At 36.2% G+C, this 26,534-nt stretch overlaps 1 protein-coding gene and 2 pseudogenes across 1 annotated transcript; 1 reads left to right on the forward strand and 2 right to left on the reverse strand.

The window, feature by feature from the left end:
- Positions 1 to 2,208, forward strand: LOC144295341 (olfactory receptor 52E8-like). The gene has a single exon (XM_077867724.1). It carries the CDS (start codon positions 52 to 54, stop codon positions 991 to 993), a length of 942 nt encoding a protein of 313 aa, XP_077723850.1. The 5' UTR covers positions 1 to 51; the 3' UTR covers positions 994 to 2,208.
- Positions 2,209 to 6,043: 3,835 nt separating this feature from the next.
- On the reverse strand, positions 6,044 to 6,988 carry LOC144295342 (olfactory receptor 52E4-like; annotated as a pseudogene).
- Positions 6,989 to 15,248: 8,260 nt separating this feature from the next.
- LOC144295139 (olfactory receptor 52N1-like) lies at positions 15,249 to 23,156 on the reverse strand (annotated as a pseudogene).
- Between the last annotated feature and the right edge of the window lie 3,378 nt (positions 23,157 to 26,534).

Raw genomic sequence — 26,534 nt, forward strand, 5'->3', positions numbered from 1 at the left:
TAAAGATTCCTTCAAGTGAGGAGAGTGTAACAATTAGAAGCCTTTGCCAGTATGTCTCCAGCCAATACGTCATGTATTCACCCCTCATCCTTCCTGCTGTTGGGAATCCCAGGACTGGAAAATATGCAGTTCTGGCTTGGTATCCCATTTGGTACGGTGTATCTGATTGCCCTCCTGGGGAATGTCATCATCCTTTTTGTGATTCAGACTGAGCACAGCCTTCACCAACCCATGTTCTACTTATTGGCCATGTTGGCTCTCACTGACCTGGGCCTCTCCACTGCCACCATTCCCAAAATGCTGAGCATTTTCTGGTTCGGCTTCAGTGAGATTGACTTTGGGGGATGCTTAGCTCAAATGTTCTTCATACACCTGTTTACAGGCTTTGAAACATTCATGCTTGTAGCCATGGCTTTTGATCGCTATGTTGCCATTTGCCACCCTCTTCGATACAACACAATCCTCACCAACAGAACTATTTGTATTATTGCTGGAGTAGGAATGCTGAAAAATTTTGCTTTGGTGCTTCCACTTGTGTTTCTCCTTCTAAGGCTTTCATTCTGTGGGAATAATATTATACCTCATTCCTATTGTGAGCACATGGGCATTGCCCGCCTGGCCTGTGTCAGCATAAAGGTCAATGTATTATTTGGATTAATCCTCATCTCTATGATACTTTTGGATGTTGTTTTGATTGCTCTCTCCTATGTGAAGATTCTACATGCTGTCTTCAGACTCCCTTCCTGGGAGGCTAGGCTCAAAGCTCTTAATACCTGTGGTTCCCATGGATGTGTCATCTTAGCTTTTTTCACTCCAGCATTTTTCTCCTTTATGACTCATCGATTTGGCCACAATATTCCACGTTACATCCACATCCTCTTGGCTAATTTGTATGTAATCATCCCTCCTGCTCTTAACCCCATTATTTATGGGGTGAGAACCAAGCAGATCCGAGAGCAGGTAGTGATGATCTTCCTTTTTAAGGAAGTTTGACTACAAACACCTGATTTGGAAAGAGTCTTCAAATCTTTTTCCTTTTCATCCATAAAAGAGGCAAGTGTTGTTAAGCTTTTTTAGAGTAAATGCTTTACAGTATATGATGTTAAACACAATGTTTCCTCATTTATGTGCAGCATCAAATTAGAGATAAATTGACAGATAATTGTTCCTAGACTAACTATAAATATTATTGTTAAATAAATACAGGTCACTTATTTATGTAAATCATACTAAAATTCGGATCCAAGGATAGTCTTAGTGCAATTCAAGTACTATTTTTTTTTTGGAGTACTATCAATTAGTCTCTTTACAGAGTTCACTGATTATGGTGGAGTACTGAGCTGCCAAGAACCATCATAGCTATGAGACTGATTAGACAAGCTGTAGAGCGTGGGTTCCAGGAGCAACAATTAAAGACATCAAATATCAATTTTATTTCTCCCTTGGCACAGTTGACTTCCTTAATCATGTAACCACAGGGAAGAAAATAATCAATAAAATAGCGTAGACAGCATTGTGTACTCCATTTTTATAAGTCTTAAAATAACAACTACAACAACTACAAAGAGTTAAATATTTGATTCATGGGTCTTCACAGGGTAAGTAAGGTCAAAGTAAAATATAGCAGGAACAAGAAATAGAACAGGTAAACAGAAAGATAAAAAAAATTCAGGCACAACTCCTAGGACCTTTTCTCAGTTGTACAATGAACTACATCTTTGTTGTGAACCACTAAAAATGTGGAAAGATACCTTTGTTTCACCCAAGCCAACACACAAGTTTAATGAAAAAAATTTTTTTTTAAACTTACTGGTCACATAGCAAAATTGGGACCTTCATAATATGTGTGGGCCTTACCCAATCAGTTGAAGCCTTGTACAGAAAAAAGACTGACCTTCATGGAGCAAGAGGGATTATGGCAATTGCTGAGTATATTTATTCCAATTATACATTCTGGAATGGGGGGAAATAGCCACAAGATGATTAGGAGATCCACTGATCACCTGACCTACAAAGTTGCTATTGGGACTGTAAGAACTTCATCAAAATAAGAAATATGTATACTTATTTTCAAAAGATGTGAACTTACTGATGAAGAGTATTGGATATTGTACGGGAATGTTGAATCACTAAATTGAACACCTGAAGTTAATATTATGCTTCATGTTAACCAGTCGGAATTTAAATAAAAACTTAAAAAAAAGAATATTAAAGGTAACATGAAAGAGTGTCTTTGTGTTACTGAGTTCAACAAAGATTTCTTCAAAAGGACACAAAGATCAATAATTTTAATGTAAAATATTAATAAATTTGATCTTTATTGAACATGAAAACTAGTATTCCTCCAAAAACACATTGTAGAGAGTGGAAAGCCAATTCATCTAGTGGGAGCAGTTATTTTCAGGATATATATCTGAGAAAGGAATTATTCACAGACTATAAAAAGAACGTGTACCACTTCCTAAGGAAAAGATAACACAATTCTAAAGACTTTAAATAAAATGGTATTCCACTAAAGAGAACGAAAGAGAATGGCCAATAGTTATAGTTTTTACAACATCATTAATGGTAAGGTGATGTATATTGAAGCCACATCACAATAACATTACATGATGCTAACAAATAATGGCAAAAAATAAATATACCTATCCACCCTCGCACCAACACACATACAAAACCAATAGTGCTGATGAGGATGCGCAGCAACTGGCTTCTATATAACTGATGAAAATGTAACATTATACATATAATTTCAGAAAACTGTTGGAGCTTTCTAATAAAGATAAAAACATACCCTCTCAGTCACTCAGCAATCATATACATGAATTATTACCAATGGGAAATGTCTCTCAAACAAATAAATACACATAACTTTATTCAAAATAGTCAAAATGAGATAAAACTCAAATGTCCATCCAGAAATAATAATTAAATTTGCCACATTTATAAAATGCAATACTATGCAATAATAAAAAGTAATGTTACAATTAAATGCAGTCACATGAGTTAATCTCACAGATATAATTTTAAGTGAAGTAAAGCATCACAAAAGACATATATCATATGATTTAATTAATACTAATATTAATATTAAAGTCATAAACCATCCAATCTATAGTACCAGATATAAAAAATGATGTACTCTGGAAATTATTCACTGGTAAGGGCATAAAGTCTTCTTCTAGATTGTTGGTAGTGCCATGTATTTTCATCTGAGCAGTAATTACATAGATTCTGGGCTGCCCACAAGGTGTACAAGTGTTCAGCAAATACTTTATATGGGCCTTCTGACCACATATACAATTTGAATCACTCTAATTCAGCATGCCAGCACCATTTTGGTAAACTGGCCCTTAGCAATCCATGAAATAAATACTGTACTACCCAGTGAAACAAGCCACCATGCTAGAATAGGGACCATTTAGAAGGCCTTGGGAAACTATAGGCATTACCCCTAGAGCTCTTTGGGCATTTGTTCAACATCATCAATGCAGAACATTAGGCTGAGGAGTGGCCCAAAAGGGAGTCTCTTAAAGTGGAGAAACAGAGAAGGAGCTTAAGAGGGTTACTTTGAGTTTGGGGAATGGTTGCTAGTTCCAACCACTGGAAAGGGACTTAGAAACTTTCAAGAATGGTATTCCAAAGTATAGGACCATACATAGTTTGTGCATTCATAAAAATCCATATCATAATAACATTACAAATGTAATATCAATGGCATATCAATATATCAAATGATATGTGTAAGATTCTTTCATTTTACTATGTGTATATTGTACTTGATAAGTTTTTGTTAATATCTTTTAAGTTTTTTATTGAGATATAATTGACACATAAATTTTATTAGCTTCAGGTGAACAACATAATGATTCAATATTTGAGCATATTGTGAAGTGATGCCACAATAAATTTAGGTAACTTTCATCACATGGTTATACTTCTTTTCTTGTGATGGAAACTTTTAAGATCTACTCTTTTACCACCTTTCAAATATATAATACAATGCTATTAACTATAGTCCCTATACTGTACATTATATCCCTATAACATATTATTCTCCCATTTCGCTCACTCCCCCACCTCTGGCATCCAACAGTCTGTTCTCTGGATCTATGAGTTCTTTTTGTTTTGTTGTTTGTTTCTTAGATTCTACATATAAGTGAGATCATGCAGTATTTATCTTTCTTTAACTTACTTCACTCAGCATGATGCTGTCAAGGTCCATCTGTATTGCCACAAATGACAAGATTTTCTTCTTTTTTTATAGCCGAATAATATTTTTACGTGTGTGTGTGTGTGTGTGTGTGTGTGTATGTACATTTTCTTTATCTACTCATTCATGGCTGGACATTTAGATTTCTACATATCTTAGCTATTGTCAGTAATGTCGAAACAAACATGAGGATGAAGATATCTTTTCCAGTTAGTGTTTTCCTTTCCTTCAGATAAATACCAAGAAGTGGAATTTCTGGATCACACGGTAGTTCTATTTTTAATTTCTTGATGAAACTCCATACTGTTCTCCTTAGAAGCTGCACCAAGTTACATGCTTACCAACAGAGCAAAAGGGTTCATTTTTTTCCCATACCTTCACCAATAATTGTTATTTCTTGTCTTTTTAAAATAATAATTATTCTAACAGTTGAGGTGATATCTTACTGTAGTTTTTTTTCTAGATCTTATTTATTTGAGAGAGACAGAGAGAGAAAATGAATATGAGAGAGGTAGAGGGAGAGAATCCACCCACAGACCACTCACTGAGCATGGAGTGTGTCTTGGGGCTCGATCCCACCACCCATGAAATTATAACCTTAGCCAAAACCAAGAGTCAGATGCTTAACTGACTGAGCCGCCCAGGCACCCCTATCTCACTGTAGTTCTGATGTGCATTTCCCTGATGATTAGTTAAGCTAAGCACATTTTCATGTACCTTTGGAAGATAATTTTTTTAAGTAAACAATTATTAAGCACCTACTATATGAGTTGCAAGATGTCATGAAGTAAACATTGGCCAAATACATATCATTGATCAAAAACTATAAAATATGGGTAGGATACTCAGGCTTATGTGATAAGACACAAGGAAGAAGTACAAATTAAAAAGTGCTGGACAAGGTACTTAATAAATGATAAATGAAAATAACTAAAGTTTGTGAATCAGGGAGTAACTACTATCTATGGCATTAGATTCAACCTTCGAGAATGTAATTGACATATCCAGAAATTCACTCACTTAGAGGTGTTCATTCCTGAGCATCTTAAATTCTTTATCATACTGATGTCTCTATGAAATTCCCATTTAACAACAGAGATAGAGATATATTTATATTATATAAGTTTTACCATCTTGCATATACATACATCTAAAGACTTACTGGTTCACTTTGAACAGTAAGACACTTATTGGAGATCTGCATAGATGTGATGAACCTGGGAAGATTGCACACAGAGTGAGTCACAGGGTAAATTTCTCCAAATTCTTCCTCCTATAAGACCTTGAAATCTAATGTGTATTTTTATTTTTATATTTTATGATGTCAGTGTCTGGCATATAATATAGTATCAATACAATTATGGATAAAAACAATTAAGCAATTAAGAAAGGAATGAAAGAATCTGTCACAAGTATTAAATACCTGTAGTCCTTGATGTAGATATATATGTATATATATAGGAGATTATATATATATATAATTATATATATATAGTAATCTGGCCAACAGAGTTAACTATTTGCAAATAAAAAGTGTTTCATTCCACATAGTAGAAAATATATTGTAGAAATACAAGACCTGCTCTGTAAAAGTTATACAGGAAAGTAATAAAATCTCATAACTAAGTGTCCAAAACTTTTAGGTATTCCATATATTTTCACAGTGATTGCTGTGACATTAATCTTATTATATGTTCTAGATGGTATACTTAGAGAAATTCTCAATGAAATAATAGTAAGGTCTGAATTTTTTTTTTTCTGTTGTGAGATTCTTCAGTTGAAAAACAGAATCTCTTTCCCTAGATTTAAATGAATATATCTGAGCTAATATCAGTCTTTTTTCCAAAAGATACTTGAAACCCTTTCCCGAATTTGCTTTGTCCTTAGTCCATAGATGAGAGGATTGAGGGCAGGTGGAACAACAACATATAGATTGGCCAGGAGAATGTGAATGTATATGTATATGGGAACATCCCTGCCAAAACGATGGGTCAAGACAGAGAAAAAAGCTGGAGTGAAGAAGGCTAGAATAATACAGATATGGGAGCCACATGTTTTAAGTACCTTGAGTCTGGCATCCTGAGAAGAAAGGAAGAAGACAGCTCAGAGTATTTTCACATAGGAAATGACAATCAGAACAACATCAACAAACACCACTGATACAAGAAATAATCCAAATATCATATTTACTTTTATACTGGCACAGGCCAGCCGAGCAATTCCCATGTGCTCACAGTATGTATGTGGGATTATATGGTGTCCACAGAAGGAAAGCCTCAAAATGAGAAACACCAGAGGGATAACCAAAATGAAATTGACACCAAACACCACAACAAGGATGAGACAAATCATCCGGTTAGTGAGAATCAGGCTGTATCTCAGAGGATTGCAGATGGTAACATGGCGGTCAAAGGCCATGGCCACCAATGCAACAGTCTCCATGGCAGTGAATATATGAATAAAGAACATTTGGGTGACACAGCCATCAAAACTAATCTCTTTTAAATTAAACCAGAATATGCCCAACATTTTGGGGATAGTGGATGTCGATAGACCCAGATCAATGGAGGCTAACATGGCCAAGAAGTAAAACATAGGCTGATGAAGACTGTGTTCATTCTTGATCACAAACAGGATAATGATGTTTCCCACAAGGGCAATCAAATACACAAAACAAAAAGGAAACCCAATCCAGATGTGCATCTCTTCAAGGCCTGGAACTCCCAGTAGGAGGAAATAGGAGGGATGGGACTTGGTATCATTTGAGGGGGACATCCTCTCTCTGTTCTTTTGGAATTGCAGAGAAAACAAATTATTAAACATTTAAAAAGTCAAGCCACATCTAGTAAAAGAATACAATAAACTTGGAGTGGTTATTATCAGGAAATTGTGAGGGAGATTTTATGCTAGCTTTTCATTCAGACATTAAAAAATAATAATTCTGCTAAGTGTAGCAAACAAATTTAAGAAAATCTGATTTTATAATGTTATTATCTTGAGGATGAGACAGTATCCAAATAAATAAATAAGAAGTATATGGGTTTATACGTATACATGTGCAGATGTCATATAGTATACATTCATATATATATTTATAAATATACAAATATATAAATATATATATATATATACACACACACACACACACACACACACACACAGGTAGATATAAGGAATATAACTGGCTTAAAGAGAAACAAAGCATGACAACTGGATAATAATGAAGTTGGTATCTATTTAATTTTACCATGAGGGAAGTTCCTTCTAACAAAGTGATAAAATTAAGCAGATAAATGAATGCAATATTGGGATAATTCAGTGTAAAGTTAATAATGAACATTAAATATATTTTTTAATTTGAGTATAGTTGATACATGATGTTACATTAGTTTTAAGTGTACTTCTATATTTACAGGTAGAGCTACCACCTGTCCCCTTTCATCACTATTACAAATATTATTAACTATATTCTCTATTCTTTGCCTTATATTCCTATGACTTACTCATTTCATAACTGGACACCTGTATCTCCCACTCCCCTTCACCTGTTTTGCGCTTCCCCCCACCCATCTCCCCTCTGGCAACCATCAACATTAAACACATTTGAGACATGGGATGATACTTGGATTTGAATCTGGAAAGAAGGCTCCTTCAGCCTTGTGGGCCATGAACTGGAAGTGGTGATAATTGCTCTTCTCTGATAAGGCTGTGAAATAGGGCTTTAGGAAAGCTAGTGTCTCTCTCTCTCTATCTCTTTCTCTCTCTGGGGGCATTGGGCAGCAGGTTTGTGAGGAGTAAAGAAGGAAATTGAACTCTTCCTCCTCAGTTTATTTTCCTCCTTTTTTATGATCCATGGTTGGTGTGGTAAGTTGGAGTGAGGTGCTTCTGCTTGAGAGGTTCCCCAAGCCCACCAGCTCAGTGAGACTGAGATGAGGTGAGATGGACAGATCAAGGAAGTGCTTATTTCTGAGGGCTTTCTCAATTTTTCTATGGAAATTTCTATTGAAATTTACTCTAAAAATTATGAATAGCAAAAAGAAAACCAAAAGAATGTACCTTATATTAAAAATATCCTGTTTGATCTATACTTAAGAAAAAAAACTGAAATTAAGGAGAAACAAAGTAGGAGATTTTACCCCTATCAAAAATACGTAAATGCTGACCTTATGCTCTTCCATTCCTCACAGCTTCAACCCTATTCCAGAGATGTCTTGTTTGCAACTATTTCTCAGATCTATCCCTCATTTCCAGGGCCTGGCTCCCAGAACCCAGCCTTGAGCAGCACCACCTGGCTTTGCCATGACCATGATTCTTTTAGGATCAGACTACAGCAATATCTCCCCTTCACACTTCATAGTATTTGTCATGCCTACAAAGGACAGTTTATACTTGTGCTACAACAGCTGTCCAAACCCCAGCCTATCTCCCACAGAACGCTTAATCCCCAGGGTCTGGAAGCTTCCTCTTCCTGAAGAAAAGATAGTTAATTCTCCTGTGATTTTATTTATGAACTACGGATCTATGGTTGCTACCTTGCATTATTACTCTCTACTCTGACCACCCCCACAGACTCTATCCCCCAGCTTTACCTTTAGCCTAACATAATTAAACTTTTAGAAATTTTGGTTTTGATTTACAATAATAGGGATGCCTGAGTGGCTCAGCAGTTAAGCATACGCCTTCTGGCTCAGCTCGTGATCCTGGAGTCCCGGGATCGAGTCCCACAATGGGTTCCCTGCATGGAGCCTGCTTCTCCCTCTGCCTGTGTCTCTGCCTCTGTGTGTGTGTGTGTCTCTAATAAATAAATAAACAAAATATATTTTTTAAAAAAGACAATAATAGAAGTAAGGTAATATAATTGGTAATGTATAACACAGCCCGGAGAAATAGTGACTATAAAAATAATGCTAATGCCACGATGTGTAAAAGTGGTACTGAATAGCAGTGAGGGGGAGGGCTCCAAGGCCCTCTGAGTTATTTCTACTCTAGTTTAAATTAGGGGGAATGGCTAGACAATGCACATGCCAAATCTTTTAGAATTACGTAATTAGTGAAATTTCACAGAGATTGTAGCAGTAGCTGGTTTTTAGGGCTTCCATTACATGTTGCATTTTGGATTCATACACAGGAATCCAATATATCCTCACCTAGGATCCAACATCCCTGTGATGTGGAAGTAGCAGCCCTATTCTAGCAAGTCAGAATTCAGAGCTTAGACATTCCTTCTCATGCTAAGCTTTATGTCCTTTTTGTTCAGATCAATATATATTAAGTTTGCAGGGTGTAGGCTACACCACTGGTGAATAGGTTTACTCAAGCAGAACAACAAAATAATTGGTGTAAAGAGGCTAGAAGTCCCCCATAGATTAGTGGATACAGATTGATGGATGCGATATGGAAATCTGAAAAATCCATGACAAATGGGAGAATTAGACAAGAGGAAGGAATGTCAGAGAACTAAATAATTTACTGCCATATGTGATTTAGTGAACTACTAGCATGATCCACCTCTCAACATTCTTCCAGTATTGAAGTTATGACTTACCTGTAGCCAGTTTTCATGGTGTTCTGTAGGAAACCAACTGCAGGGAATCTGAAAGATTAACCTTTACTTAACAGACTAACCGCTTATTCCAACAAATAGCTTCTATTTGTCCTATCCAATATCATCAGAAACTCAGGTCATTTAAATCTATAATGTTGAGAGTCTCCTCACTGACATCATTGAAGATAACACTGTGTTCATGAACCCCACCAACATGCAGTTTATGAGGAATGACTTTATTCAGGGTGTTTATGCCATAGTGCAAGTGTTTCATTTTATCCTTCAGAGGAAGCAGGCACTGGGCACACACAATTTGTCTTTATACAAGCCTTTATGGTGTTCTCTTGCTTCCAGATCTTTAGAAGCTGTAAGGCATGATATAACAATTAAATAAGGTTTGGATACCTTAATGGTAGTGAGTTATTTTTGCAATGCTTAAAGGGATATGCAATGTAGTCTATAGTTGGAAGTCACTATCTCTAATCTGTCATTCAACTCATTAGATAACTCCAGAGCCCTAGGAGGACCTTTGATATGTATCCTCCAGAATCACATCTGTGGAAGAATTGCTTGACAATTCTCATCTCTTAGGAATAGAGTATAATTTTGTAATTCTCATTGCCCTCGTCTTCTAGATGGTTCACATTCTCCATTAATATCCCCTGTGTGCCATGAGCTAAGTGATAAGTGAATGATCCATCCAAGGTTTTTGGCTCCATAATCTTTGACAATCATGGAGAGGGCCCTTACAGCCCAGTGTTTTTGCCATAAAACAGAGTTGAGAACACAGTAAATCTCATCACATGTGTTCCCTGAATCAGGGAAGCTCACTTGTTAATTCAATAAACTTGCTTGGTACCCTCACAATTATCAATTACATGATGGGAGGAAGAATATGAGAAATCACAGTACCATACATCCATATGTGTAAACTTCTCTCCTTATTCCCATTTAATGAGGACAAATAGCAGCCCAGGGATGATGCATTATCTGAGTGATGCTCCTCTCAGTCTCAGGATGAGACTCAGGGAATTCACTTGTTCATGTCACCTTGCTATGATATAGAGATACAAGGGAATTTCATCAGGAGTCTCTTCCTTGTATTTGGATCTTTATATTTTCTTCTGCACCATGGAGCCTTTTCCCACATTGAGATGCTAGTTTAGCCTGTCAATAAATCTGTAGCAGCAATGGCCACGATAGCCAAACTGTGGAAGGAGCCTCGGTGTCCAACGAAAGATGAATGGATAAAGAAGATGTGGTTTATGTATACAATGGAATATTACTCAGCTATTAGAAATGACAAATACCCACCATTTGCTTCAACGTGGATGGAACTGGAGGGTATTATGCTGAGTGAAGTAAGTCAGTCGGAGAAGGACAAACAGTATATGTTCTCATTCATTTGGGGAATATAAATAATAGTGAAAGGGAAAAGAAGGGAAGGGGGAAGAAATGTGTGGGAAATATCAGAAAGGGAGACAGAACGTAAAGACTGCTAACTCTGGGAAACGAACTAGGGGTGGTAGAAGGGGAGGAGGGCGGGGGGTGGGAGTGAATGGGTGACGGGCACTGGGTGTTATTCTGTATGTTAGTAAATTGAACACCAATAAAAAAATAAAAAATAAAAAAAAAAATAAATCTGTGACAACCTGGTTAGGTCCTTTCAGAGCCATTAAAAATAATAATGATAAAACAATATTGGAATATTGTCTCTGTTTATGAGAGATTCACTACTGCAAAATTGCACATATTGGAAAACAAGTTTCCATAAATATTTGATGACCATCCTCCCCATTCCATTCCTTAACTTTGACTGTTACTGCCACTTCAAGCAGACTGTTCCTACCTCTAAAGTGGCTCTCTAATATCCATTCAGTTGGTTCATTTCCAAAAGGCACAGAGTTGACTGACCAGATACCTAACTCACTGAACTAATGGTGACAGACAGCATACTGATAGGCCTTTAGGATAAAAAAAATTAATGAAAGACATTTATAGAGGAAAGAGTTGTAGCATGAATGTGGATTTTTTCCTTGTCAATTGTATTCTAGAGTAATATTCAGATACTTTGTGAGGCCAGATGTTAGACTCTAAGAAAAGAACCTTGACCCTTGGGCTATGGGATCTTAAATTATATTAAATCACCTATCCCTTGCCTGGGATAAGCAGAGACTGGGACCTAAGAGAATAAGGTGAGCTAGACCATTGGCTTCTAACTTTATTCCATCAGCTTACATTCATTGTTTGGGGGAATAATTACTAGAGTCATTAGAGGGCTGGGCTCCAAATAATGCTGATTTAGCAGTATGTCATGTGAGAGACTTAACCACTCACCCCTTTCTGCCACCCAGTATCAGGGGATGAGAATCAAACACTTCTCTAGCACTACCCAAGGGCTTGCAGCCAAACCTTGTTGTTGCTGATTATAATATGGCTGACAAGTGCTCTAATCTGCCTCTTAGGATACTACCAATATCAAACTTGAGCACTTAACAGTGACTGTTTTCCATGGCAGTGTGTTAAATGCCAACTGTATTTCTGGAATGCATGCGTGGAGAAAATCCTTCAATTAAACCTTATTTTTAAACTCTATTTGATTGTAGATCTCAAACTTCCTTAATATTCCACTTTATCTTATTATCTATGATGCAGAAAGTCTTCTAAAACTTCTTTTAATTTCAATCTATTTGACTTTCCAGCTGGTGAATGAACTCCTATTTCATAAACTAGCAGTTGTCCATCCATGCATTCATCCTTCCAATAAATATTTATTTAGCACCTGATATGTTCTAAGAATTATCTACTGAACAAAAAAATCATGCTATTATAGTGGTTTTCTTTCCCTTTAATGAGTTCTGTACTTGGTGCTAACGTCTCTGTGCTCAAAACAATTTTATTTTTCTGTTTACTTGACAAGAAGTTAGCATCTTGAACATTAATGACTTCATATATTATAATTTTTTGTAGAGATGATAAAAGTTACATGATTATTAAATGATAATTATTTACATTTAATTATTCTATATCAATACAACGTGATGCTATGTAGCTTTCAAAGGAAATGAAGACATAAATTGGTTCTGGAAAGGATCACAAGAAACTAACATTGGACATTTTTTTCTTGGAAGAGATCTGAAGAATGGAAGTTAGTGATAGAAAGTACACTTTATAAACTCCCATGTGAGAATTTATTTTTAATTGGTTTAAGTTTTCTTTTTTAACTTAATTGAAGCATGACTGACATAAAAAGCCCAGACATATTTAATGTATCTGACAATGAGCTTAGGAATAAATATACACCTGTGAAACCATCACCACAACCAATGACCTAACCATATCTATCACTTCCAGGGTGCCTGGGTAGCTCAGTCAGTTGAGCAGCTGCCTTTTTTTTAAAAAGAAGATTTTGTTTACTTGTTTGACAGAGGTGGGGGGGGGGGATAAAGAGAAAGAGAAAGAATAAGCGGAGAAGGAGAAGCAGACTCCCTGCTAAAGAGGGGGCCTGAAACAGGGCTTGATCCCAGGACCTAGAGATCATGACCTGAGCCAAAGGCAGATGCTTAACTGACTGAGCCATTGAGGCACCCCAAACATCTGGCTCTTGATTTCAGTTTAGGTCACCAACTCAGGGTTTTGAGATCAAGCCCATGTTGGGCTCCACACTGGGAGTGGAACCTACCTAAGATTCTCTGTCTCTCTTTCTCCCTCTGCCACTTCCCCTAATCATGCTCTCTCTCTCTCTCTCTAAAAAAAAAAAAAAAAAAAAAAAAAAAGAAAGAAAAAAAAGAAAAGAAAAAAACAAACATATCTATCACTTCTCCAAAATTTTTATCCTAACTTCTTTACTTAATATGTATGTTTTCCTCAATTAGAGCATTTCATGTGAGATGTACTGTGCCCTCTCAGCAAATGTTTAATTATACAATGTGGTATTAACTATAGGCACTGTGGTGATTTTTCAAAAATAATAAAAATATAGTTCAATTACCCCAGAATTTAGCAGCTTAAAGCAAATATTTCTAATCTCACAAATTTTCTGCAGATACAGATGACAAATAAGCACACATAAGCATGCTCCACATCTTCAGTCATTAGGTAAGCATAACTCAAAAACACAAGATATCAATAGACTCTTTCTAAAATGACTAAAATATAAAAAAAACTAACCATACTAAATGTTTGTGAGGGTGCAGAACAAGAAATTTTATGTACCACTGGTGAGAATGTAAAATACACCTATTCTAGAAATAATTTTGTCAATTTCTTAAAAAATCTTTATATATATATCTGCTATTTCACTCCTAGATATTTACCCAAGAGAAATGAAAGTATATGTTTGTTCAAATACTTGCACATGAATGATCATAGCAGCTTTATTTGTAATACACAAAAACTGGAAACAAACAAAATGTTCAACAACAGATAACAGATTTATTTTGGTATTTCCAAGAAAAATGTATGTGTGATTAACACAATGATAATTTGATGAAACAAAGTGGTCATGGAAGCAGCCAGGGCTAAAAAGATCCCATTCAGTAATATTTAATTTATATAAAATTCCAGAATTTTATAGAGTTAATCTTTATAGAGTGAAGCTAATCTATAGTGAAAGAAAGCATGTCAGTGGTGTCAGGTTCAGGCTATGGTTGGATCACAAAGATGTAAAAGGAAATTTTGAAGGTGATGAATATGTTAATTAACTTTGTTGTAATCAAGTTAATGATGGTTTCATGTGTGTATACATATGTAGCAATATCCATTTTTATCAGTGTTTGTACTACAATGTCCTAAGAAAGTAAGTGCTCAAAATATATTTATGGTATATATTAATAAACAAATGAATGGTAATATTGCATGTTTATTCCTTGATGGAAAATATATTTTCTAGTTTAGCAAAAAACTATGAAGTACTAGGGCCAGTGCTTTTACTAGAAATTAACAGTGTTTTTAATAACTAGCATAATCCCTTTCTTGAGTTTTATCTACTAGTTGGGAAATTCTTCAGGGACAAAACTCTATCTCATGTATTACTATAATGGCACCAAGTCTGGTATCATGCAAATAATAAAAAGGCATTAGGAATAGTTTTCTTGGATTTCATCAAATTGGTTTCTGGGTCCTTTTTAAAGAAAAATTTTCAAGTTGATGTATAAAGTCTTAGAAAAGTATAGGAATAATCAATTAAGAAGATTGGTTAGTCACTGTCAAAACACATATCCACTGTCTGTCTAGTATAGATGCCCTCTTCATCTTTGAAATCATTTTCCTTTTGTTACATTGGGATTTACTTATATCTCCTTCTTCAGTGGTCTTTTGCTAAGGAAAAATTTGAGTATCCCTTTTTGTATTTGTTTTTTTTTAAATTTTTTATTGGTGTTCAATTTACTAACATATAGAATAACCCCCAGTGCCCATCACCCGTTCACTCCCACCCCCGCCCTCCTCCCCTTCTACCACCCCTAGTTCGTTTCCCAGAGTTAGCAGTCTTTACGTTCTGTCTCCCTTTCTGATTCCTTTTTGTATTTGTTTAGTCTTTGTCCCATGGACAATAAGATACAGAGTGGGTGGGCAGGAGCAGGTATTGGTTAACCACAAAAATATGAAAGCTGTGGAGGGCTGTATGACCCCCTAAATGGTGAGTAAAAAAAAAAAGTAAGGAAGGCTGAGACATAGGTGATGACTATAGCACAGATTTGGGCAGTTCAGGTGCTAAAGGCCTTCTGCTGAGCATCTGCTGAGGAGAGGCTGACCACTGCCCAGAGAATCATGGAGTAGGAGACTGTGATGCACAGGATGTCAAAGTCCCCAATCAGAAGGGCAACCATCAGACTATAGATGGCATTGACCTTGATACTGCCACAGGACAACTTGGCCACAGTCATGTGACCACAGTGGGTATGGGAAATTATATTACCCTTGCGATAGGGAAGATGTTTGGTGAGTAATGTAAAAGGAATGGCAAGTATCACACCTAGAGGGAAGGTGAGAAACTTGGCCTTGGCAACGATAGAATTGGTGAGGATAGTGGCATAGCGAAGAGGAAAAGTAGATGGCCACAAAGCAATCCAGGGCCATGAGCATGAGCACCCTAGATTTCCAACGCTGTGACAGTGTAGAGAAAGCACATCTGGATCAGACAAGCATTGAAGCTGACAGCATTTTGTTAAGGATCCCTGGATCATGACCTCCATTTCCAAAAACAATTTTCCCCAGTATTTACTTTTTTATTTAATTATTTATTTTTTTAATTTAAATTCAATTTGCCAACTTATAGTATAACATCCAGTGTTCATCCCATTAAATGCCCTCCTTAGTGCCCCTCACCCAGTCACCCCATCCCCCAACTCTTTCCTTCCACAACCCTTTGTTTGTTTCCCAGTGTTAGGAGTTTCTCATGGTTTGTCTTCCTCTCTAATTTTTCCCCAGTGTTTAAAGCAGAAGCACTGCTAAGCCAGGTATTCCATAATTCCTTCCCACTGCCACCCTACCTGTAGGGTCTCACTTCACTTGTGTGAAGCTTCAAAGTATATAATACACTCCCCTCACTTTATGGTACCATAAATTTAGGTGGCAGGACATATTAACAGGAGGAGAAAGAGATCAAGATAATCTTGTCTGTTATACCTGTTACTAAAAGCTACCTTTTATTTAGTCTGATCTCTGTATTCTGCCTTCAATTTTTATTTTTTTTCATTCAATATTTCTTCCTAAGAAAGTGGTAGAAAATATGCCTAACAACAAACAATTGAAACTGAAGAGTCATTGCTATAAGAGTGATTATGTCCAAAGTTTCCTTGCAGGACTATGGACTGGACTGGCTTATTGTATTCCATGGAATCCAGAGAAAAGGTTACACCACTGTACTGAAGTCCTTCAAGCATCTCACAAGGAGAGGAATCTCTGTTATCTTGTTAAGTATTGAGCAAATTCATGCAAAACAAGTATTCATTCATTTTGTCCCTCAAGGCATGAAGAGCAAATTAATTACTTCCATTTGGGTGATGGCATGTGGGAGCAGGGGTTGAAAATAAAATTTTAATTCATATTACCCAGTTAAAGTCCAAGGTGTGTGAAAGTGAAAGAGTGGAATTCTAAGTGAACAAAAAGGTAAGCCAAGAGGAAAGAAGGGGTTGAATTTTCATTTTGGAAGAAAGAAATTGACAAAATTAAATATTTTCATTCTGAAAATAATAGAACTTTATTTCACATAGGACATTCTACATGTTAAAATATTTTTTATTTACTTTTAAGATTTTATTTATTTATTCATGAGAGATCCAGAGAGAGAGGCAGAGACATAGGCAGAGGAAGAAGCAGGCTCCCCCATTGGGAGCCCAGTGGAGTTCCACCCTGGGATCCCAGGATCATAACCTGAGTCAAAGGCAGACACACCTCATTGAGCCGCCCTGCCCCTCCCCCCACCCCACCAATTTTAACTTTTAAAAATGTTTCTTATAACCTATCTTTTCTTTTACCATGTTTTAGGCCCCCAAAGCTCTTTCCTGGACAACTGAAGCATTACAGACTCCAAATTGCCTTCATTTCCTGTTTTGTTCCCTAAGTTTGTAGAGATTATTATTTCAATAATTACTTAACAATTTCAACAGCTATTCAACAAACTATTATTATTATTTGACAATTATTTGTTGAAATTGAACAATTCCAAACTATATAGCTTAGCATATAGTCTCCTTAAATATTTAGTTGATCTGTAACTCTTCAATGACTACTGTGTGTGATCATTTATCTTTGTCATTGTTTCCACGCCTCTTCTACCTCCCAAATTCCAAAAGAGAAAGCTAAGATATCTCTTTTGAATGCCACTCAGATTCACAACTCGTTTTTTAGTAGTAGAAGTTCCAGGGTTAGAAGCAATGTATATCTGAATTGGTTTTCCTTTTTTCTCATGTAGCCACTATTGACTCTTCACTTTTACTATCCCCAGGATGCTGAGAATATTCTAATTCATTTGATGGAGATCAGGTGGGTTTTGTTTGGTTTTGGTTTTGGTTTTGGTTTTGGTTTTGCTTTGTTTTGTTTTGTTTTGTTTTGTTTTGTTTTTAGCAGAGAGAGAACACAAGAGGGAGGAGCAGAGGGAGGAAAGAGAATCTCAAGTAGACTATGTCCTGAATGTGGAGCCTGACACAGGGTTCATCTTAGGACCCTGAGATTATGACCTGAGCTGAAACCAAGAGTTGGATTCTTAACTGACTGAGCCACCCAGGTACCCCAGGGGGGATCAGTTTTGAGGGTTGCCTCACACATGATCTTCAACCATACATTCACTGGAAGATAAATCATTATATTGATCATCATGGCTTTTGATTATTATGTTGCAATCTGCAGTCCTCTTTAGTAAAACCAGATGCTCACAGACAGAATTATGACTTTCATTAGAATCTATCCCTGAGGGTGAAGTTTTTTGGGTCGTAGGATATACATATATACATATATACATTTCTAATGAAATTCATGATTCTATGATATATATATATAATTATATATAGTTAAAGATATATATAAAGATATATATGCATATATATTCATTTCTAATGAAATTCATAATTCTGTCTGTGAGATTATATATACATATATATATATATTTATTTATTTATTTAATAATTTCAAAATATTGTCCAAAGTGGAGTATACCAATTTATACCTTGGACTTCACAGAATAGAAGTTTCCATTGCTCTGTTTTCTAACTGTTCATATTGAAAGTGTTTTCATTTAGCAAACTGGTACACATGTCAAGATATGTCATTGTGATTTTAATTTGCATTTCTCTGTTATTAATGAGGTTTCAAATCCTGTTATTTATTTCTTGGCTATTTAAGTTTCTATTTTTTTACATTTATTTTTATTTAAGTTCGATTTGCCAACATATAGTATAAGACCCAGTGCTCATCCCATCAAGTGCCCTCCTTAGTGCTTGTCACCCAGTTACCCCAACCCCCTGCCCACCTCCCCTTCTGCAACTCTTTGTTTGTTTCCCAGAGTAGGAGTCTCTCATGGTTTGTTTCCCTCTCTATTTTTCCCACTCCATTCCCCTCCTTTCCCTTTTAATCCCTTTTACTATTTTTTATATAAATTTCTACTTTTAAGAAGTGTCTGTTAATCAGTGAGAACTGTTGCAAACTGACCTTAGAGTCACCAGGGAAAACTCAGACTTTAAATGACACATCATAAATCCTACCGTCCTTAGCTTATTCATGAATTAAAAACTATACATCCATTATCTCCAGATATAATTTTGCAATGTTTCCAATACAGCCATAAATTAACTTCATCTTTTAAAACCTGTGTAAAATCAATACAATTTCTTCTTGATAATCAGGCTTAACTATCCTAACTAGGAAGATGCCATGACATATCCGTAATGACTGGGGTGGGGGGGGGGCGTGGAATCTTAAATATTAATTAAATAGAATCATGGCTGTATTTTCTAGTAGAAGTATATCTCTCTTGGTAACTAAGACTTCCAACCTTTCAAATCCATAGTTATGAAGATAGGAAGATATATTCTGGGAATAACTCAAAAAAATTTTCATATAAGTTAAAGGTTATTGCTTCTTTGTTTTATGCCATTTCAGCTTACCAAAGATGTTACAGAAATGCACTACTTTTGGAAAGCAAGGGAAACCTATATACCATGCTGAGCTAAGCAGAAAGGGAGAGGGAGATGAGGTCTCAAAGGGGAGGAATTCACAGGAAGCTGAAAATAGATGGTTGGTAAACAAAGGTTGCTGCATCATGCAAATAAGTCTTTCCCATATAAGAAGTTATTTTTGATCATAGCTCTCTTCCTAGTACAGACCTGTCATCTAAATTCTTTTAGGAAGTTAAGGGTTTGGTAAAAAGCTCTTCCTGAGTCTACTGGGCCTTGATTGTTTTTAGCTCTAAATAATCCACAAGCCAAAGAGGCATATACTGTGGTTGCCTGCCTTGAACCCCCTCAGTTATGGCATGTAATAGAAAGTTTACTCTGCACGCTATCCCTTGACTACTAGAATTAGAAATCTGGCTGGAGAGGATATGGCACCATAAATTGTCCAATTGTTCTTATTCAAGCATATGCCACATACTGTAGGATAGCACCTCCATTTGGAGGTGTTTTTTTTCCCAACTGGCAGTTTTCTTTATCCTGTATAATCTATCCCATTATCCTCTTAGCCCATATGCTTTGGGTGATAAATACATTGCAAATACCATGAATTCCATGGGTGTAATTAGAGTGTTACAACTCTGTATTTGAGAAATCAATTGTTTAGAGTCAGAATAATGTTATATGAACCCCTAACCACATGTTGTGGTTCTATGAGTAGTATTGCAGACAATAAAGACATATTTGCATTTGACATTCATATCTCCTCACATAAAGAAATGTCACTCATGCTATTACTCACATCATCATGGAATCCACCAACAATTGGCTGGGCACTTCTCCCAAGAAAATGGTCTCATATCAGAGGTTCAAAAACTGGTCTCTGCTTTTGGATGGCTGAGCATTCTGGAGAAACTGTTAAGAAATCAACCTGGATCAGGGTAATTATATGCATATTAGCAGGAAGAAATGTGTAAAAATGTTATTCATAATAGCTCAAACCTGAATGAACTTAAATGTCTATTGATGGTAGAGGTAATTGAAAGACATGTAGTATATTCACATAATGAATTACAAAGCAGCAATAGACATTGTAGAATCACAGATGTATGCAACAACATGGATTATTCTTATGTTAAACAATAAAAGCCAGGCACAAAAGAATATATACCATATGGTCCCATTTATATAAGAAAATGTGTAAATGACATTGCTTTACACCTGCAAATGGCAAATATTTGAAAACCAACAACATTTTTTGATGGACATAGGGAAATAGTTGATCTTGTACTTTTTTCATGCGTGTGCAAATTGATATCACCTCTCTGAAGAGAGGGAAGATGTCCTAAGATCCAACAATTCCTCTCAGAAATAATTTTTAAGTTTCCATTTAAACTTAAATGGAAAAGATGAGGTTTGCAAAGTTTATGCCCCCCAACATAGTTTAGATATATTCCAAATGTAAAAAAGGGAAATTATCATACAAAGATGAAAGAACTTGTACATAAAGAGATTTGAGATGCAGGAATAACAACATATAAAGTAAAAAGTAGTGAAGTATTGAATATGCTACCATTTAGATTTTTAAGTCTATATACATGGAATAATCTGAAAGAATACATAAGAGCTGCTGATGGTGATTGCATCCAGAGAGGATTTTTTGGGTTGTGAGAGATTTTATTTCACTATATGATGTTTGGTAAATTGGAATATTGAATTTCATGCATATATGTCCAATATGTATGAAACTGAAGGAAACCAGAATTTGCAAACTCATAATATGCCTCTGTGGCATAAAATTTATTTTGAGCTGAAGGCAATTAAGAAGCAAGCACAGAAAAAGTTTCCACTTTTTTGCCTAGAGGCAAGAAGGAAATTATTTGTGGCAACAGACTCTCACCAGCCCAGCAATGGCACCAAAGGAACCTACAAACAAACCTGTGACACTGTTACCTTCCGTGTTACTTCTTTACCATTTACTCTCCCTGACCCAAACATCTGTGTCAATTCTCCCCAACTCTATTGTTTCTTTGTCTAAAAAAGTATAGGGCAGCCCAGGTGGCTCAGTAGTTTAGCACCACCTTCATCCAGGGTGTGATCCTGGGGACCCGGAATCGAGTCCCACGTCGGGCTCCCTGCATGAAGCCTGCTTCTCCCTCTGCTGGTGTCTCTGCCTCTCTCCCTCTCATGAATAAATAAGTAAAATAAAATAAAACTTTAAAAAAGTTTAAAAGCTTCCTGCTCTGGTCATTTCTTCATTCTCTTATGAAGGCTCCCATGTACATGTAAAAATTCAATGAAATGTGCATACTTTTCTTCTGTTTGTCTCTCTTTCTCAGTTTAATTTCAGACCTGTCAGGGAACCTAAGAAGAAACTTCCCCATCCCCTACAAAACAAAATATATGACCACTATCTAAAACACAAATTATAAGTTGGGAATATATTTATTGGCATGAAAATGTTCATAATATGTTATGAAATAAAATGAGAGTTAAAAAATTTTTATGATATAAACACATTTTAAGACATGTTAGATATGGATCTTTTTTTCCCTCTTTATCTATTTTCTAGTTGGCTCTTTTTCTACTTTCACATGGCAATTTAAATGTCTCTTTCTCAGCATAGTTTCCTACTCACTTTTTCTAGATTAAGTCCCTGACAAAATGCTTTCATTGTACTTACCATATGGCAGGCAATCACTCTGGAGTTTGAGACACATCAGTAAACAAATAAGGTGTATGTCTTATGATACTAAAATCCTAAAGAGCAGAGTTGGAGAGGGCATCTAATAAACAGTAACATAGTGACTAGGTAAGATGTATTATAAAACGGAGAGAACTATGCACTATAAAAAATGAGAGCAGTACAGAGAAAATCAGAAGTGCTAGATAGGACTTTCGTAATATGATGTTAGACTGGATATCTTTGATATGATTGCACTTGAACAGAGGTTGATATTCCCATTCATGATGAGAGAAAGTTACAGTAGCTACAATGTAAGTATTTAATTGTTAATATTTGTCTTCAGGCCCTTTGACCCTTTGAAAGAGTCTTCTGTCAGGATGAACCAGAAAGGAGGCAATAATAGTGTTGGTGCATGAGACTGTCCTACGATGCACCTGAAGAATCTGATGTCAGACCCTCTGTATTTTAATAAGCCATTTAAAAGAATCCATTGAAGTAGTACAGGGTCAACAGGGGACTTTTCACCATCCCAGTCATAAAGAATGGGCCACAAACCCTTAAGTTTTTAATCTCTTGGAGAAATCTTGCAGTATTTTTTTTAAATTTAAATTCTATTAACCAACATACAGTAGTACATCATTAGTTCCAGATGTACTGTTCAATAATTTATCAGTTGTGTATAACACCCAGTGCTCATCACATCTTGTGCCCTCCCTAATGCCCATAATCTAATCTCTCCTTCCTTACATCCCTCTCCTCTCCAGCAACCCTCAGTTTGTTTCCTATAGTTAAGTCTTTCATGGTTTTCCTCCCTCTCTGGTGACTTCCCATTCAGTTTTCCCTCCCTACCCCTATGATCCTCTGCACTGTTTCTTCTATTTCATATATGAATAAAACAATATGATAATTGTCTTTCTATGAATGACCCACTTTGCTCAGCATTATACCTTCCAGTTCCACCAACATCAATGTAAATGGTAAAGACTCATCTTTTCTGATGGCTGAATGATACTCCATTCTATATGTGATATATATATACACACACACACACACACACATATATATATATCTCACATCTTTATCCACTCACCTGTCAAAGGACATCTCAGTTCTTTCCCAGTTTGGCTATTGTGGACATTGATGCTATGAACATTGGGGTGCAGGTGCCCCTTCGGATCACTACATTTGCATTTTTGGGGTAGATCCCTAATAGTGCAATTGCTGGGTCATAGAGTAGTTCTATTTTTAACTTCTTGAGGAACCTCCATACTATTTTCCAGGGTGGCTGTACAAGTTTGCATTCTCACCAACAGTGTAAGAAGACTCCTCTTTTCCTGCATCCTCACCAATATTTATTGTTTCCTGTCTTGTAAATTTTAGCCATCCGATTGGTGTGAGGTGGTATCTCATTGTGGTTTTGATTTGTATTCCCCTGATGCCAAGTGATGTGGAACATCTTTCATGTGTCTGTTAGCCAGATGTAGGTCTTCTCTGATGACATGTCTGTTTATGACTTCTGTCCATTTTTTGATTGGATTATTTGTTTGTTTGTTTGTTTGTTTTGTTTTGGATTATTTGTTTTTTAGGGTGTTGAGTTTATTAGTTCTTTACAGATCTTGGATCCCAGCCCTTTATCTGATATGTCATTTGCAAACAACTTCTTACATTCTGTAGGTTGCCTTTTAGTTTTATTGACTGTTTCTTTTGCTGTGTAGAAGCTTTTCATCCTTAAAAAAAATTATTTATTTGAGAGAAAGAGAATGAGTGGTGGGGTGAGGCAGAGGAAGAGACAGAGAAACAGACTCCTTGATGGGCAGAAAGCATCACATGGGGCTTGATCCCAGGACCCGGAGATCATGACCAGAGCCAAAGGCAGAAACTTAACAGACTGAGCCACCCAGGGGCCCCCAGAAGCTTTTTATCTTGATGAAGCCCCAATAGTTCATTTTTGCTTTTGTTTCTCTTGCCTTTGGAGATGTGTCTAAGGAGGAATTGCTGCATCTGAGGTCAAAGAGGTTGCTGCCTCTGTTATTCTATTGGATTTTGATGCATTCCTGTCTCATATTTAGGTCTTTCATCCATTTTGAGTTTATCTTTGTGTAGATGTAAGAAAATGGACCAGTTTCTTTCTTCTACATGTGGTTATCCAATTTTTCCAACACCGTTTATTGAAGAGACTGTCCTTCTTCCAGAGCATATTTTTCCTGCTTTGTCAAAGATGAGTTGACCATAGAATTCAGGGTCCATTTCTGGGTTCTCTATTCTGTTCCAATGACCTGTGTGTCTGTTTTTGTGCAAGTACCACACTATCTTGATGATCATAGCTTTGTAATAGTTTGAAGTCTGGCATTGTGATGCCATCAGTTTTGTTTTCTTGTTCAACATTTCTCTGGCTATTTCAGATCTTTTCTGGTTCCATACAAATTTTAGGATTCTTTGTTCCAGCTTTTTGGAAAATGTCAATTGTATTTTGATAGGAATTGCATTGCATATGTAAATTTCCCTGGGTAGCATAGACATTTTAAAAATATTTATTCTTCTAATCCCTGAGCATGGGATGTTTTTCCATTTCTTTGTTAAATGGAACATAAGTGTTCTGTAGCTTTTAGAGTACAGATCCTCTATCCCTACACTGTGAAGAGTTTTAGTCAAGAAAGGACGCTAGTATTTTGTCAAGTGCTTTTTCTGTATCAATTGAGAGGATTGCATATTTCTTTTTTTTTTTTGGCATAATACTTTATTTTGCTTCATTCTTAGAACAATTCTGTAGGGGTGTATTTTTTTTAATTAACATCTTTTTTAAAGATATTTTATTTATTTATGTATTCATCACACACACACACACACACACACACACACACACACACACACAGGCAGAGACACAGGCAGAAGGAGAAGCAGGCTCCATGCACAGAGCCCGACGTGGAACTCAATCCCAGGTCCCCAGGATCAGGCCCTGGGCTGAAGGCAGGCGCTAAACCGCTGAGCCACCTGGGCTGCCCTAAATAACATCTTCTAAATGAAGTTAGAAGTGTTTACATTTTTAAAGAATTATTTATTTATTTATTTAGCCATTTTTTTATTTTTTTAATAATAAATTTATTTTTATTGGTGTTCAATTTGCCAACATACAGAGTAACACCCAGTGCTCATCCTATCAAGTGACCCCCTCAGTGCCCGTCACCCATTCACCCCCACCCCCCACCCTCCTCCCCTTCCATCACCCCTAGTTCGTTTCCCAGAGTTAGGAGTCTTTATGTTTCTTATCCTTTCTTTTATTAACGTGCTGTATCACACTGATTGATTTGCAAATGTTGAACCACCCTTGCAGCCCATCAATAAATTGCACTTAGTCATGATGAATAATCCTTTTAATATACTGTTGGATCCTATTGGCTAGTATCTTGGTAGGTATTTTGGCATCCACATTCATCAGAGATGAATTCTTCTTTTTGATGGGGTCTTTAACTGGTTTTAGGATCCGGATAATGCTGGCCTCATACAATGAGTTTGGATTTTTCCTTTCCATTTAATTTTTTTGGAAACAGCTTCAAAAAAATAGGTATTATTTCTTCTTTAAATGATCGGTAGAATTCCCCTGGGAAACCATCTGGCCCAGGACTCCTTTTTGTTGGGAGGTTTTTGATGACTGCTTCAGTTTCCTTGCTGGCTATGGATCTGTTCAGGTTTTCCATTTATTCCTGTTTCAGTTTTGGTAGTTTATAAGTCTCTAGGAATCCATCCATTTCTTCTAGATTGCCTAATTTGTTAGCGTATAATTGTTCATAACATATTCTTCAAATTGTTTTATTTCCTTAGCATTGATTGTGATCTCTCCTCTTTCAGTCATGATTTTGTTAATTTGGGTCCTTTCTCTTTCCTTATCAATAAGTCTGGCTACGGATTTATTGATCTTTTTAATTCTTTCAAAGAACCAGCTTCTAATCTCACTGACTGGTTCTACTATTCTGGTTTCTATTTCATTGGCTTATGTTTTAATCTTTATTATTTACCTTCTCCTGCTGAGTTTGGGCTTTATTTGCTGTTCTTTCTCTAGCTCCTTTAGGTGTAAGGTTAGCTTGTATATTTGAGATTTTTCTAATTTTTTGAGAAGGGCTTGTGTTGCAATGTACTCTGCTGTATTCCAAAGGTTTTGAACAATTTCATTTTCATTTTCATTTATTTCCAAGAATTTTTAAAATTCTTATTTAATTTCCTGGTTGACTCATTCTTTCTTTAGTAGGATGTTCTTTAACTTTGAAGTGTTTATGTTCCTTCCATATTTATACTTGTGATTGAGTTCAAGTTTCAAAGCATTGTGATCTGAAAATATATAGGGAATAATCCCATTTTTTGGTATCAGTTGAGACCTCATTTGTGATGCAGTATGTGGTCTATTCTGGAAAATGTTCCATGGGCACTAGGGAAATATATGTATTCTTTTGCATTAGGATGGAATGTTCTGAATATATCTCCTAAATC

Source organism: Canis aureus, chromosome 23 (genome assembly GCF_053574225.1).
Source record: "Canis aureus isolate CA01 chromosome 23, VMU_Caureus_v.1.0, whole genome shotgun sequence".
Taxonomy (NCBI): domain Eukaryota; kingdom Metazoa; phylum Chordata; class Mammalia; order Carnivora; family Canidae; genus Canis; species Canis aureus.

What these genes read in the sequence shown, in the direction of transcription:
- LOC144295341 (XM_077867724.1), top strand. Translation starts at nt 52, where the DNA reads ATGTCTCCAGCCAATACGTCATGTATTCACCCCTCATCCTTCCTGCTG.